General features: G+C 38.3%; 1 protein-coding gene across 5 annotated transcripts in view; it reads left to right on the forward strand.

Annotated features, from left to right (window-relative positions):
• Positions 1-15,588, forward strand: part of LOC143732405 (cytosolic carboxypeptidase 6-like) — a 370,731-nt gene that overhangs the window by 36,112 nt on the left and 319,031 nt on the right. For 3 of the 5 annotated variants that reach the window (XM_077223445.1, XM_077223442.1, XM_077223443.1), the window contains exon 4: positions 6,077-6,121. The exons of the other annotated variants lie outside the window; for them this stretch is intronic. In XM_077223445.1, the coding sequence (XP_077079560.1) occupies positions 6,077-6,121 (45 nt within the window). The remainder of the gene's footprint in view (positions 1-6,076; positions 6,122-15,588) is intronic. 5 annotated transcript variants of the gene reach the window in all.

Genomic DNA, 15,588 nt, shown 5'->3' on the forward strand with positions numbered 1-15,588 from the left:
TATCTTTAATAACTGCTATAGTGGACAACAAGCTATAGTGTGTGGGAATGAAGTAGAACACGAAGATCTCTTCTTATAACTTAACAAAACATTTTAAAAATGGTACAACTCAATGGCCAAATATGTAAAAAAAAAAAAAAAAAAAAAAAAACAACATTACAGAACATCCATTTGACCGGTTACAAACTGTTGGAGATTGCTGTTTTTGATAATTATGTAAAATAAAATTCCACTTTTTTAAATGTCTATTCATTGCTTAATTGCAACAATATTCGGATGCCTTAGAATTATCTTTGTGACTTTTCTCAGCAAATATTGATCTAGGCCATTAATTGCGATTAAATTGGTTTCAGTTACAATTTGTAATGGATGGACATTCCTATATAATATTTTGATTGATAACAGCAGAAAGTAGAACATCATTTACATTCTTTCATTTAGAAAAACATTGTGATTAAGCCACAGCTTTGTTTTTGCGATCATTCCAAGCCATTGCTAATGTGGTCACACAAGCTGAGTGTTTCCTCCCAATATGGCGTGTCTATTTACAGTCTTGCTATACAAGCGGCTAATGTGGCTAATGTACTGTGATTTGGCCAGGCTGCAAGGGGATCTGCACAGGAAGCTCATTTCACAGATATATAAGCACGCTGCACAGAGCGGCTCCAGCAGCACCTCGGCACCGCGGCGATCATCCGGATGGCGGGTGCATCTTGCGCTCCATACGGAGCCCAATACACTCCCTCTGCGGGAAAGACGGAGACCGTGCCATGCATGGACCCCCTGCCAACACGAAAGCTTCAGATTACATCTGCAGCATCCCTCATCCTCCTCCCCCGAAACACCAAGCAGCCAGGCAGGTGGCCCATTTATATACATTAAAAGAGCCAAACATCTCTCGCCTCGACTTCAGGGCTTTTTGATAAAGGCCGCTGCTAGGAAGGGGAGGGAGCCCACGGGGCCCTTTTGAGTAGCTAAAAGGCTGAATTTGGCGGCTGGGTGCTGCTGTGTTTGGCGCGGCTAGCGGGGCGCGTTGTAAGGGAATGGCAGGGGCCATGCAGAGCGCTGCGCATCTGCACAAACGTGCGCAGCAGCGGGTTGAGGATCATCCTTTTACAGGCCATAATGAATACAGATTGCGCAGCCGGATCGAGATGCTTGGCAATCTGCTGTGCCGAAAATGAAACAACTGCTGCTCTAATCAAATAGTCTTTTCATGCCAGCATACTCTTTAAGTTGGGGCTAAATTCAATTCCAGAATTCTGGGGTTATAAATGTTGTAATTAGACCATTGTTTTTAAACAGGAGGGTTCTGCACAGGCTGGCTCTCTATCTTTCTCTTGCTTTGTACCTCCTGATCACTATCTGTGTTGTAACCCATTGTGGCCCTGATGTGCTGAATGCGAAAGCTGAGGCTATAGACTCTTTGGGGCCCTTCAGAACCCCTCTGCCCATGTCAGATTCATTATGCTGACTAGCATTCAGGGAGTCTGCAGTTTATTAAACAAAGAGGAGCTGGTGAGCTGTGGTGTGCTGATGCTTTGTTGCAGCTTTTGTTTCTGTTTGTGCGCTTAATTCAATCAGGTCCACGCCCCCCTCTAACCATTCTGTTTGTTCTTTGCCGTTAATTACGGCCTAAATTGTTCTCTTGATGTTATATCTGTGTTTATTTACAATGGGGTGCTGCAGAGATGCCTTATGTAGGAAAGTGTGCAGCTGCTATCTCCTTGCTTTAGCCCTCTATTCTCTGCCTACCAAGAAGAAACCCAGTAGACAAAGCAAATGATCACTACATTGGAGCCTTTTAAAGTTTTCCAGAAATGTTTAGATCCTCATTTTTATATAACTTTTGTTCATACTTGATGATTTACATTAGTGTTTCTCAACTGCTGGGTCGCAAGTGTGCTCTGGTTGGGTTGTTGATTTATTAACTTTTAAAACTGTTTAAAAGTTTCACACCGTAAGCAGAGCGTAAGCAGCGCAGAAGCTCTGCGTATACAGAGCGGGAGCAGCACGTGCCCATTGTGCTTTCACACTGGCAGCGTTTGTCGCATGCAGCTAAACCGAAGCTTGTGTACTGCAAATTCAGACAGTATCGTCCATCGTGTCACCTTTTTCAGGTGTTCTCCGATGACTACTGTCTGTCATATGCTTTGATTTATGACGGTTAGCATACTCTGCTGTGATGTGAGTCATGTGACCATGTTCCCCACCCACACATGGCTTCCTATATGTGTGTGTGTGTGTGTGTAGTTATGATAAAAGTAATTTCAAAGTTAATATATACCTCTAGTTTTAGTCCGTTAAATGAGGTATGGGCAAAAAAACTCCTGGCAATAATGTGTTTTTGTGGATTTTTGTCATTTTGTAAGTTTGTAAATTTTCTTGTTAAGTTGTGTATTTTGACAAAAAAAAGTACTGTGGCTTTAATTCAGTGTGAGCAGCACAGCAAAAATAGACTCTCCGCCAAAACGATCACGGCACTGACACTTCTGCTCTTCTCCTGCTACGCGCTACCACACTGGCTCGCCCAGTTAACATGGGCACCAAAAAAATATGTGCTTTACATTCTGCTAGTGTCTTCCAGTGTGAAACGGGCGCAAGTGTCCAAGAGACATTTAGATTCCAAATGCACAAACTGTGATGTATATACACGTGTTACATGGGGCCGTTCTGTGTCTTTTTTAAAAAGCTTGATGCTGGTCTCTATTCAATGCCATTTAAATGGACAAGGACTGGGAAATTTCTTGTAAAAATTATTATTTTGTGGTCTGAAAAAGAAAGAACGGCATACTGAATAAGAACAACACGAGGGTGAGTAAATTACTTAATTTTCATTTTAGGGTGAACTATGCCTTTAACAATTTTGAAACAGTTTTTTTTTCTGAATGCAGAAGCAAATCCAGTTGACAACCACCGATTTATCACACAGTTAATCGCTAATTTTTACCCCCAAAGTGTTACTTTAATGACCTCTGTGTCTATCCTCAGTTAACCTGGTTGTATTTGTAGTAGAAGAATGTTATCTCTCACTAGATGAGCTCATAGAAATTGCTTGTCAGAATTAGTGGCATGTGCAGACACCAGCGTCCTCGCCGCTCCAAACGAGCAGGATCTTCACGAGTGCTCCTGTCGCTCATGGACACTGCCATCCATTAGACGTCTCTCTAAACTGCTCCACGTTTATTGGTTGTTATGAAAAGGCACAAATTACTAAATGCAAACATGCTCTGCCTTTGTATGACACTCTTAATGCATTGAATGTGGATATTATGAAAGGCAGACCGAGGCCTAGTACGAGACATGCCGGAGAGCTGTCCACATTTGCATTTTCATCCCATTCAGTGGCTTCCACTTATTGCTCTAAAATTGTTTTTGAATCTCCAATTCTGTGGTTATGAGGCTGTATTGAATGCCATTTGCTCTGTATTATTTGATGTGGAGGCAGCGCAGAGAGATGCTGTCAATCTGTGTTCATGGCTAATGTGGTTAAGCAAAGCCAATATGGTTGTTTTCAATGCGTGGTGTGGTGAACAGGGAGCTGGATTGTGACTTGGCGAAGTGAGATAGAGAGAAATGAGGAAGATGTCGTGTTCTCCATTTAGCTTACTTTTTGCCTGGCAAGGTATTAATTCATTGATGCTGTGTGTAATTTGGCAGATAAATAAGTTACATGTTATTTTGGTTTGAAGCTGAATTTAGGAGCTTGATTTTGTGTGTTTCTGGGGTGGATTAAAGGCACAGTATGTAATTTTTGCCGCTAGAGGTCACATATTCAAAACAATAACAAAAGCGTATAGCTTTATGACACTTGAAGGAGCGGGGGATGATGGGAGTTGTCTTCTTCATCTCCACTGCAGATGGAAATCAATCTGACGGGACTCGCATGTTCATGGATGAGGTAATAAACTTTTATAACCGTTACAATCCCACATGATTTTATTTCATTCTAATTAGCTGCAAGTAACGTAATGTGTAATGCTAAATTACTCCTCATACATGTTACTTTATTTGTTGAATTAATTGGTAAGGTATTTACACAGTTTTACGTGTTCAAAACAATCATACTAAAGGTACATTTAAATGTACCGACAGCATTTGCAAAAAGGCTGACTTACTATTTATGTAAAACACATACTGTAGTTAAATACAGTACCGTAGACTTGTTAAACAGTGGTAATTACCTATGCTCTCTCCGTCTAGGAAATGCCACACCGATACTGATCCTCGTTTTTTTCTCCTCTTGTCCAAAACTCTTTGTTATCTTTGGCACCAGAACATGCTGCAAACAATAACGAATAATCATTGTCCATAATTACTGTGAAACAGCAACAGAGTGGCGTGCTAGACTCTACAACTACCCCTTCCGCATTTTTTTATGAGACTCACTGTGTTGCTATGGTTTCTACGGCAGTAAAAGCAGAAAACCGAGGATAATGCGGACATGATGCCATTGACAGACGACGCAAATTGACAAAGCCACTAGAAGGCAAGCCTGCAACCTTTAGCCAAAAAAGCGTAGCGGCTAATGCTAACGCTGCGGTGGTATACGGGGGAAGGAGACCAGTGGTCGTTTTTTTGTGAATGGATGTCAATGTAGAAGAGGCTTAACTACACTGAATAAACCGCTTTTGTGAGGAAATAGCTAATCATTTAATGAATCCACTGCCTGTACACTCATCTTCAACGCTAAACAATACTTTTGTTGGGAACGATATGTAGATTTTACTATTATAAAAAGGTTATTCTATAAGAGAAGGCAGAGAAGGGATGTCGCAACAGGTAGGACTCGTTTACGGCATTACCATAGTATTTAATAGTAATATTGAGTGATTTTTGTATAGCTAATGTCTAAAAAAAAAAGAAGTAAAAAAATACAGATGTTTTCTTTCTTTGGCTTTCAGGTTTTACCAGTTATGATAAGACTTGAATTGTAATGACTATTATAACTGCATATATGCATATGATGCTGATATTATTCCTGTTAATGAATAAAAAGAAAATGTATAATTTAATTATAAATATTGTGTTATATTGTATGCTGTTTAATGAAAATTAAAAAATGAATTGTTCTTTTTTATCGCTGCCAGGTTCGTCTTGTAATGATTTATGACTGCTTGTGTCTAATAATGATGATGATGATGATGTAATGCTTTTAAATGAATGATGGTAAAAAACACATGCTTTTAATGAATTATGTATTAAATTACAATTAAGTGTTTTTGTGTAATCTTAAATGTAGTTTTATGCGCTCTGCTGTGACTAGTACTTTGCAGCTAATAGAGATATTCACACTCTTTTTTTCCGCAGTAAAGTACATTTCACAAACAATATAGTCCCACTGTATGTTTACTAGCAATATAACACCAAATATAGAACATTTATTATTCACAAGACCAACACGCTAATCCACAGGAAACTGATAAACGTAATCTGTAACTGACTGTCATAATGCAAAAATATTACATATTGTGCCTTTAATAGTTAATAATAAGTTAGCCTATTTTGAAGCAGTGCTTCTACAAAGCCATTGACTCTTTAAATTAAACATTTAGGATCCAAACAACCTTTTTTGTCAAATTCCAAAATCGCCTTCTATCTATGTAGATTTGTGGCCTATGGTAACATTTTATCACAATCGATTGTAGTGGTTGAAGATTCACACAGAGATGCATGAAATTCTAATTTTGTGCTTCACTATTGTTAGAAGATAAGCCAGCATGTGGACTGATTATAGAAGACAGTGTTGTACATTGTGGTAATACTACTCCTTATATATATATAGATATAGTTTGTTTTCAATTTTTGATATATATACATATAAATTACTTATATAATGAATAATGACACACACTATATAATGAATATTTAATTAATTTATCTAAAATACATTAATATTATACACAATATATGTATTATTAAATGTTACAATAATATTATATATCAAATATATTTATGTATTATATGGTGGTATATAAATATAATTGTCATAATACATTTGTGTAAATATAAATTACCACATCTTTACATCTATATATATTATTACTCTAAACTGTTGTTCCCCATGTCTTTGCAGTGCCCTACAGACGGAACATCCTTTGATTTCAAGTTTTACTTTGACGTAAGTTATCCTTACATCATGACTTGTCGTATGATGTCCACTTAACAGGGCACTATTCTGTGGTTGTAACATAACCTTAGAAATGTGAGGTAAGATGGCTGCTCCTCATTGTTGTTGGTCCATGTCCACAGAACTCTGACTAGAACAAATTCATGAAGCAAGAAATAGGCCTGACAGTGTGTTTTCTGTCTGCCATGACCTCAGCTAGAGTGAATATGGCAGGGTAGAAGTCAAACAAAGTAGCTCTTACCCACAGTGTACTACCCACAGGGCTCAGCGCTGCCCATGTTCCCTGGGGGAGATACGGCTCTCTCTGCCTCCAACAGCTTTTTAGGGCCTCATGCGTCACACCCCACCTCAAACTCCATGAATCTTTCATAACGCTGCTTTATCTGGGAAACCGAATGACCACTGATTTAAAGACATTATCCATACAACTGACATAGACAGGAACACATAACACACATGAAGACCTTTGTCACTGTATGTGTGGGGACTTGCATTCCACATGGACCAACAACAATCTAGTGTTTGCTGAATACTGAATATGGCATATTAAAAATATGGCATTTACTCTAAGATTTAACTTGCTGTTTTTACCTGACAGAAATAAAAAAGCCAGATGAATGCAACAAGTAAACATGATTTTTTTTTTAGTATTACTTTGAAACAATCATGTTTCATGCTGCAGGAAAGAAACTTATCGTTAGATCATGGATATGTCACTTTTCTTTAAGATTCTGACCTAAAGTTCTGTTAAAGTAGAGATGAGAAGGAAATGTAGTTTTCATTCACAGCAGTTCCCTCGCCAATGGTTTTTCAGATAGAGATTACGTCTGGTCTCGGGCTAAATTACACTGTCAGTGGTGATTCTCTATTGAATAGTTTTTTAAAAAAAAGTCTGATACTAGATTTAGCCTTTTTTTTCCTAGGAAACCAACCCTTTAATCTGTGAAGGAACCTGCAGCAACCTGCATTTTATTATCCATGTCCTCACAGTTGTTGAACAGTAAAATAAAGTTCCACCTTGAGGTAGATGTTTTATTCTATTTCATACACTTGGTTGTGGTCTGTAGGTATACCAAATTCTGTTTGCATAGAGTAAACAGCTGGTGTTTGTCTTTAGGATTTAGAAGGTCTAGTCTCTCCAGAGAATCATCAGATCATCAGAATCACAGCTTGTATGAAATGGAGTCATTTTAATGTATATCACTGCCGTTTTTTTAACAATAAAGAGACTCGATGATAATTTCACCCAGGAAGGCCACGTTTACGTTGAAAGCAGGTTGAGTTCACATGTCATTAATAGCTGAAACATATGCAGCGTCTTTAGTTGTGCAGATTGTATTATCGTGGTTTAAATGCACACACGATTGCCTGGCCCCTGCATTCCATAATTGCTTATGCCGCTGTTCAGTGGCTGTCATTTTCATTCAGTGTAAATTGCAGTATGCTGAGCCCACAAAGAGAGTCACAGCCAGCCCTGTTTTTCATCGCCGGGATGCAAAATAAATGATGTTTTCATCAGGAGACTAGCGGGGAATTTGATCAGCGGCGCTAGCTGCAGCTCCAGGCGGCTCATCGGCCAGATGTAACACGGTTAAGTTGTACCTGAAGGACCCTGATTAACAGCCTATAACACTTCCAGGCCCCAAATTAAAACCCAGATATCAGTAAACATGTACTGGAATATTCTGAAATACCAGAACAATCCTGGGTGGTCCATGACTTGGAGAGTCATAGAAAACTGTTCTGTGAATGTTCCCGTCTGTTGTTTACATTTCTTGTTGTGATGTGAGATAGCAGGTATCAGGTAGGCTATATCTTTCATGTCCTTATCAATTTTGGGCTGTGCTTTTTGCAGTTGACTTTCAACTAAATCTAATTTCATGTGATTTTAGGAACAATGGATTTAGGTAATCGGGAGAATCTGCAGAAGGTTTGCATTTAAATATCAATGAGTTATTAATTTATCCCTCACAGTCAGACTGAGTAATTGAGAGAACATCCCCTGATTTAATAAAAGATTAACATTACATTAATTAAACCACTAAATGACATCAATTATGCTGCAGGTTTTTTACAGACTACTGAGTAGTTTGCGGAAGGCATCACTCCAGTTAACAGATGAATTTTAATGTACACCCTTAACGAGAAAACACCCATGTATGATATGGAACGGAACGTAAATATCAGTTATTGAAATCCTGTGGCTTAACTCAGCCTGATTAGTTATCCCATGTTAACATGTGGCAGGCTTTCCATGTTGTCAAACCGTTAGTCCCTAGAGATTGAAGCATTTGAAACCATTGAATTGAACATTGAATAAACATTTAGAGTTTGGGAGAGGAGTGCAGGAAAGAGAGAGAGAAAAAAATAGATGTGCACATGAACGACGCAGGGAAAGTTTTCTAATGTAATGAGGCATCAGGACGAGCCTTTTGCAGAATTAATCAGCGAGCAGAGAAGGTGCCATTAAAACACACAGAGAGGAGACTGAATGCTTCTCTTGTGACAAATGTGTAATTAAGAATGATTTCATACTCTCTGTATTCACACATTCATCGATAGGAAGACAAAGAACGTTCATCTGCTCAGCAGTTTGATGAGAGCCAGTTTTTAATTACACCCCCATTACAATGACACCATTTTGCCAATTTTTGGGTGAAGTTTTAGAACCACACTCCTTTTTATAATGTTTAAAAAGACTGGCTATTTGAACAGTAAGGATTTTTTTTGTTGGCCCACAGTCAGGACAATATGTTTGCTTATGTTTCAGATGTTTGCTTATCCTTATTATTATTATTATTTCCTATATTCTTATTATATATATATATATATATATATATATATATATATATATATACACAATCAGTGTTTAATTTTTAAGTTGACACTTGGAGAGGGGGTTAGCATTAAATTAGATTGTGAATCACAAATGAAAAAATGGCAAAGAAATGAGATCTGGCACTGTTTGGCCACTATTTCAGGTCTGGTTATTGTAATAACTGGCTACCCGAAAACCCATATCAAGCTGTACTCATTCATAAGAATATGAGTTACCTATTTTTGTTTGTTTGTTTATTTATATGCTCATTTTCAAGAGACTGTTATTACATTGAATGCATACAGGCGAATGTAGGAAATCACTTCAGATACAGGCTGATATTGTCCTCATATAATAAAAGAGAATAGAGTTCATGTAACAGAATTGGAAATGAAATTGCAAGTCAGTCAGCAAGCAATACTATTTGTACAGATGAAGGAAACAAGTTAGATTTTTGTCTCTAGGATGTAATGTAGAGATTTAGGATATAATGGAAGTGGTCAAATCATCATAACTTAGTGATATTAATTCAAACTGTGCCACAGACAGCACCCCTAAGTGAATTTCATGGCTTAATAACTGCAGGTCACCTTGTTATAAGGAAATGGCTGTAATTTCGCTCACACACGCTACACACACACAGATTGTGAGAATGTGATTGAGCGTGCATGTGTAGGCGTATGTTTATTTGTATCTGTGTGTGTGTGTGTGTGTGTGTGCGAATATAGCTGTTATAGGTGATATAAACTATATTAACCTGTGCCTGTGTGTTTAAGACTCAGAAATATAGGCTGTATGTGAGGGCAGCTTCTTTCTTTACTCTTCAAATGGCTTTTTTTGAATGTTAACGACCTTATACTGGACCAAAACTCTAAATCATGTTCATAAAAGCAGCTTAAAAGCATGGATGTATGATCACTCGCTAACCTCTACTTTTTCATGATAAGCAGAAGAATAAATTTAATTGACACACATTAAATTCTGTTGGACGTTTTAACAGTTTTTAAGAGATAAAGCGATGATATCAGTTAAATGGGTTCTAATTTCACCAACATGGCTGCTACTGTAGAATATGGTAGGAAAAAAATATTGTTCGTTTTTACTGTCATCATCATTCAAAAGAAGCCGTGCTCACTTAGTCACGTTTTTAATATTTTCCAGTCCTGTTTTTGTTAATGTCTTTTACAACATATATTCTTATAATCATATTTTTATGCCATCTACCTTCTGCCACCTTTGATTGTTTGCACACCCGATCCAACTTGGCAACATCAAGTATCAAGGAGTTCACTTGTAAATATGACTTTGCTTCGTCATTCATTTGCACATAATTTGAAATTACAGTATTTCCTACTTCACTTGTAAGCCACATTACTGTAGCATGGATCTAAAACTAAAATATTAACTTGACTTAGAAAAAAAAAATATCAGGGCATTAGGATGTGAGAAACATCAGGAGACACTGGAGGTGGAGTCTGAAACCTCTTTGTGCCCATTGGCCAGTCAGGATGAAGATGCTTTCTCTTTCTGATTACTTATATGATGGGATACTTTCTTCCAGTCATAGTTTTGAAATCCAAACGCAACATGTAATCTCTCTTCAGAAGGATCATCTCTCCTTCTCTCCCCATTTTCTCTCTCACTCTCTCTCTCTGTCCTCATGAATACTATCGCTCAGGCAGCGAGCTGTTGCAGGCACTTTGTTGCTGACCATGGTGCTGAAAGTCCTGCTGCCTTCTATTGCCTGATTGTTCATTTCATGGTTCATATAGCCCACTCGCCATTTGTCAGCAAGGCCGTTAGTGCACCTGCTTTTTCTCTTTAACCCATTCCTTTACAAACCATAACAAATCAAACGCACATTTGTTTCAGCTCATGGCTGACAGCTCACTGCCAGCATTACTGTTTCAATTAGAGCGGCGTGTGCGAGTGTGCGTTTCACGAGTGAGACTTGAGTGCAGTGGGAATAGGTTTTAGTTTGTGTTTGTTCTCCTATAATGGGACGGCTTGTTTGGCGAAGAGGGAATTCTGTTCAAACACGACTGTAAGACTCGTATATATGTGGCGGCGTATATATGAACTGGTCACAGCAGCAGTAACCGCACAGATTGGCACTGTTATGTAAGAACCGAGAGGATCGGTGGGGTCATGTTTAGAGAATGAGAACTTTCGATTGAGGTGGAATTATCTCATTAGGGCTCTCCCAGCACACACGCATTAACAGTCCCTTTCTTTCTCATGCCAGTGTCCTTCATATGGAGTGTTGCCTTTGTCAGCTCCAAATTGTCCTTCATGCTGCGCTGAATTTGAGCAGTGTGCCAAACGCTAAGTAAATGTGTTTTTCAATCTACCCCCTCCTCCTTTTCATCTAATTCCTACTCGTCCAGCTATTCCACCATTTAAGGATCCTATACCTTTCTGTTTCTATGTAATATTGTCTCTCTCTCCTGTCATCATCTCCTTTACACTGTTGGTTTTGGCTGGCCTGGATAGATTCCATTCATACACACATACAAACAAACACAAACTGTTTGTCCAATCACATTTGTTTAAGCATGACCTGCACTAAGAAAATTATGTTTTTGTTCCTTGCAGCAGGAAGAGAGAGAGAACACAGTGAGGTGATGTGAGTTTAGCATCCTCTGTATATTTATATAGAAATACCATGGCATAATTATGTTTTTTGGATACGTACTATGGTGATACTTTGGCACAATAATACAATATAATATAACAACATATTATGTTGGGTTAAGCGAAGACTGACACAGCCATTTATTTTAAGTAAAATGAGCAACTTAATGACAAATAACATGTGTGCCAAATTTCCAGAAATCAAATCAAAACATCAAACAAACTTCAGATGAGTGGACTCAAAATGTAAACTAATTTAAAATACAAACATCACACTCAAGTAGGTCAAACCCCCCCCCAAATTTAGCACTTTATCCACTCTGTTTAAGCCTATTTTTTTTTCTTTTTGAGTGTGCACTTTGTATTTGTTTTTAATATATATTATTTAATAACATGAGTATTTGGCCCTATAAAGTATTCGGACATGCTTAAAAATGCCTGAATTTCATTGCATTAGATACAAAATATAAAAACAAGTGGAACCTGCAAACAAATGATGCACAGATTTTTAAAGAACTAACTTTACACTTTCTTCGTTTTTAGGAATATGTTTAGTGAAATATGTTGAATGTACCTTTGTACTTGTGCTAAATTCCTAGAAAATAAATTTTAATTAAATTAAAATAAATGTATACATTTAGTAAAAAAAATCACTTCAACATCACAAAATCTACCTTATTAGCTAACATTGTTTTTTTGTGAAGGTGCTGCAATAATTAATAGTTATGACACAGGCGTTTCCCTCCTGGCACATTTGAACCACAGCTTATGACAAAAAAGGAAGGAAAGAAAATAATATTGGAAAAGACACTGCTCTGGAGAACATTTGTTATAAGCCATTAGATAGAATGCGGCATTTAATTTGTTGACTGCCCCCAGTTGCTTTCACATCGAAATGAAGATTGAGAAACACTTTGTTGCCACCGAAGAACACACACATGTGCACACACACAAATATGCACTATATCGTGCACAGCGAGCACTGTTAAAAGGGAACTTCATTAGGTATGAAAAACAGTTTCTCTTTTGGTTCTCCTCCATTGCTTTTGGAGGCCGTTGGAATGGAAAATCCCTGATGACCAGGTAAGGAGTCTTCTCCCCGAAAAGTGCCATTATCCAGATGGTGCCATTAACAATTAGGCTGCAACATTTTCTCTTTTATAATTGACTCCATAGGCTATTAGGCAGGTTGGCATCAGGTTCGGTCTGCCTGAAACTTGTCCAGATGTTGTGGCGCAGACAGGGGTGACTGGATAGGAGATTTTAAAAGAGGGAGAGAGAGAGCGCAGACGAGCTCATAGCTGGGGTGTTGTACAGATGGACAGTGGCGGTGGGTGGTGGTGGGAAGTCAGACTCGATTAGATCAATGTCTCTATCACTCCATCTGCACCACACACACTCGTCTTCCTTACCGGAACAGATGAGAAAGTACTCATTCGTTCAGTATGCAGATGCTTAAGGTTGACCCTTTGACTTATAAAACTTGAAAGGTAGAATTACACTTAGGTATATATATATATATGTGTGTGTGTGTGTATGTGTATATATATATATATATATATACACACACACACACACACACACACACACACACACACACACACACACACACACACTCTATATATATATATATATATATATATATATATACATATATATATATATATATATATATACATACTGTACATGTATTTTTAAAATGTATTTATTAATTTATATCAGTGTTTTTCTTCATAAATTATTTTACGCTTTGTTTACAATTTGTTACACCCCCTATTATGCTCATAGTTGTCTTTGCGTATTAAGCTGGCATAGGGGAAAGTATCTGTAATGATGGCGCAGACACAAGGGGATCCATTCGCAGCATTTATTAGAATGGTCAAAACAGGCAGGGTCAAACAGTGGCAAACAGAACAGAGAAGGCGAGGCTGAGACAAACCAGATAGACAGGCAAAGGGTCGAGGCAGGCAGAGAGAATCAGAGTCCAGTAAACAGTCCAGGGTCAGGGCAGGCAGAGAAGGGTCAGCTACGATAAACAATCCACAGGTCAAACACAGGAATCAAACTCGGGAAGATAACGCTCAGAAATGATGGCCGGGGCAGATCAAGACTTCGCAGAGAAGTGGTGTGTGGAAGTGGCTTTTATGTGTGTGTAAATGAAGTGCAGGTGTGTGTGCAATCAGTGCAGTGCAGGTGTATGGTGTTTGGTGTAATCAGTCCAGGGAGGTGTATGATGGGAAATGTAGTCCAAGTAAACCCAGGACGTGTGTTGCTAATCATGACAGTATTACCCAAAAGTGAAAATTATGAAATTAGTTTAGGAAACAGACAATACTGATCGCACTGATTCAGATCAATAACTTCTTGGTTTTTAAATCTTTTTATAAACCTTTATCTAATATTTTTATCATCATCATCCTAGTTATCATTATTATTGTTGTTGTTATTATTTAAGATAATTATTATAATTATTATTGGCCATAACTCAGACTTGATCAGATTGCAGCCCACAAATCTATAATCTCTGATTCATTTGATTCATTGATTTGCAAACTGGCTCATAAGAGATATTTGTTTATGAATTGTGCACAGGTGGCGCTTTGATTTTACATGCAGGCAGTGAAGACAATTCAATAGAAAGACATGTTGTCAATTTATTGATTTTTTTTCACATTCTCATCAAATGCATGCTCACAACTTGGGTATAAAAAACATTTATTTTTGGCTTTGCTTTTGGTGCAGGAAGCATTCTTATACTTTTTTTCCTGGGTGACCCAGCATTGCATACTTGCAGTGTAGACGACTTTATCGATCATTATGGGAGCTATCTAGTTTTGTTGCTCGCTTACGGTGTACACAGGGTGTAATAGGCAGCGATCAAATAGAAACGTGAGTGGTAATACGAAGACTTGCTCTTTCCTTCTATATTCCATTTGTATGCTTGGGATTTCCTGCAAAGCAAGTTTCTTGTTTTTTTCCGTTTTATATGCGATTCTCATAACATTCCGACATTTGTTCTCTCAGAGGCAACAAAGTTTCATTTGAAGGGCATTAAATCTTATCCAATACTTCACCTTTTAAACAACACCAGAATCTTTTGTGGCTGTCATTTTGAGTCTCTCTGCCTTCCCAGAAGCTGGGGATTTTGCTAAAAGGTTCAGCTTTGTCCTATCTTATGTGTCCTGCAGATCAGAATCAGCAGTGTCTTTTATAGCCCAAAAAGAACAAAAATGATATTGATTATTCAATAGGCTGGCCAGCCAGAGCCAGTCTGCTGTATCCACAGACTATTAGTAAACAAATCAATGGGCCACACTAAGTCTTCGCTCAGGCTATGCCGAGCATTCTTCACTCTCCTAGAAGAAAAACTTCTCACAGCAGATTCACAGACACAGAAACTGCCTCAACAGAATCATATTAGCACAATATGAGCATGCTGTGAAACATATGCTGAAATGAAAGGGCTAATATTTTAGATATCAGTATCGCCTCATGAAAGTATAAGTACAAGTACTTATTCATTAATAATACATTTAAATAGAGTGCACCAAAAAGTCCAAATTCGCAATCTGCCGTTTAGATGACAAAAGTCGGTGATGGTTTGACTGATCCATTTATACTCCCTTCTTGTAGTGAAGACACCTTCACAAAGACTGGGATGGTGCTCGTGGCTCGTGCCGTCCATCCTCCGAGTCTGTGCAGTGATGAAGGCTCTGGCCTGAGGATGTAGCAGACAGGCCTTTTAATCTGGGACAGAGGAGCACTCGAGGTGATTGATGATTCAGTTGAAGCGTTAGCTGGAGTTCTACCTGAGATGGATCAGTGACTCCAGGCACAGGGCTCAATCCATTTCCATCACCTCATCGTCGCCACTCTTACTGTCCGTCACTTAATCAGGTCAGAATCATGCGGCAGTCGAGGTGGAGCCATGGAGGATGGAAGCCCCATTTATTACACTTCTCTGTGCAATAAGTATATGGTATGTTTTATGCACTGGTGGGGGATG

The sequence above is a fragment of the Siphateles boraxobius genome, unplaced genomic scaffold (assembly GCF_051911475.1).
Source record: "Siphateles boraxobius isolate OS27281-9 unplaced genomic scaffold, OSU_SipBor_1 9, whole genome shotgun sequence".
Lineage (NCBI taxonomy): Eukaryota > Metazoa > Chordata > Actinopteri > Cypriniformes > Leuciscidae > Siphateles > Siphateles boraxobius.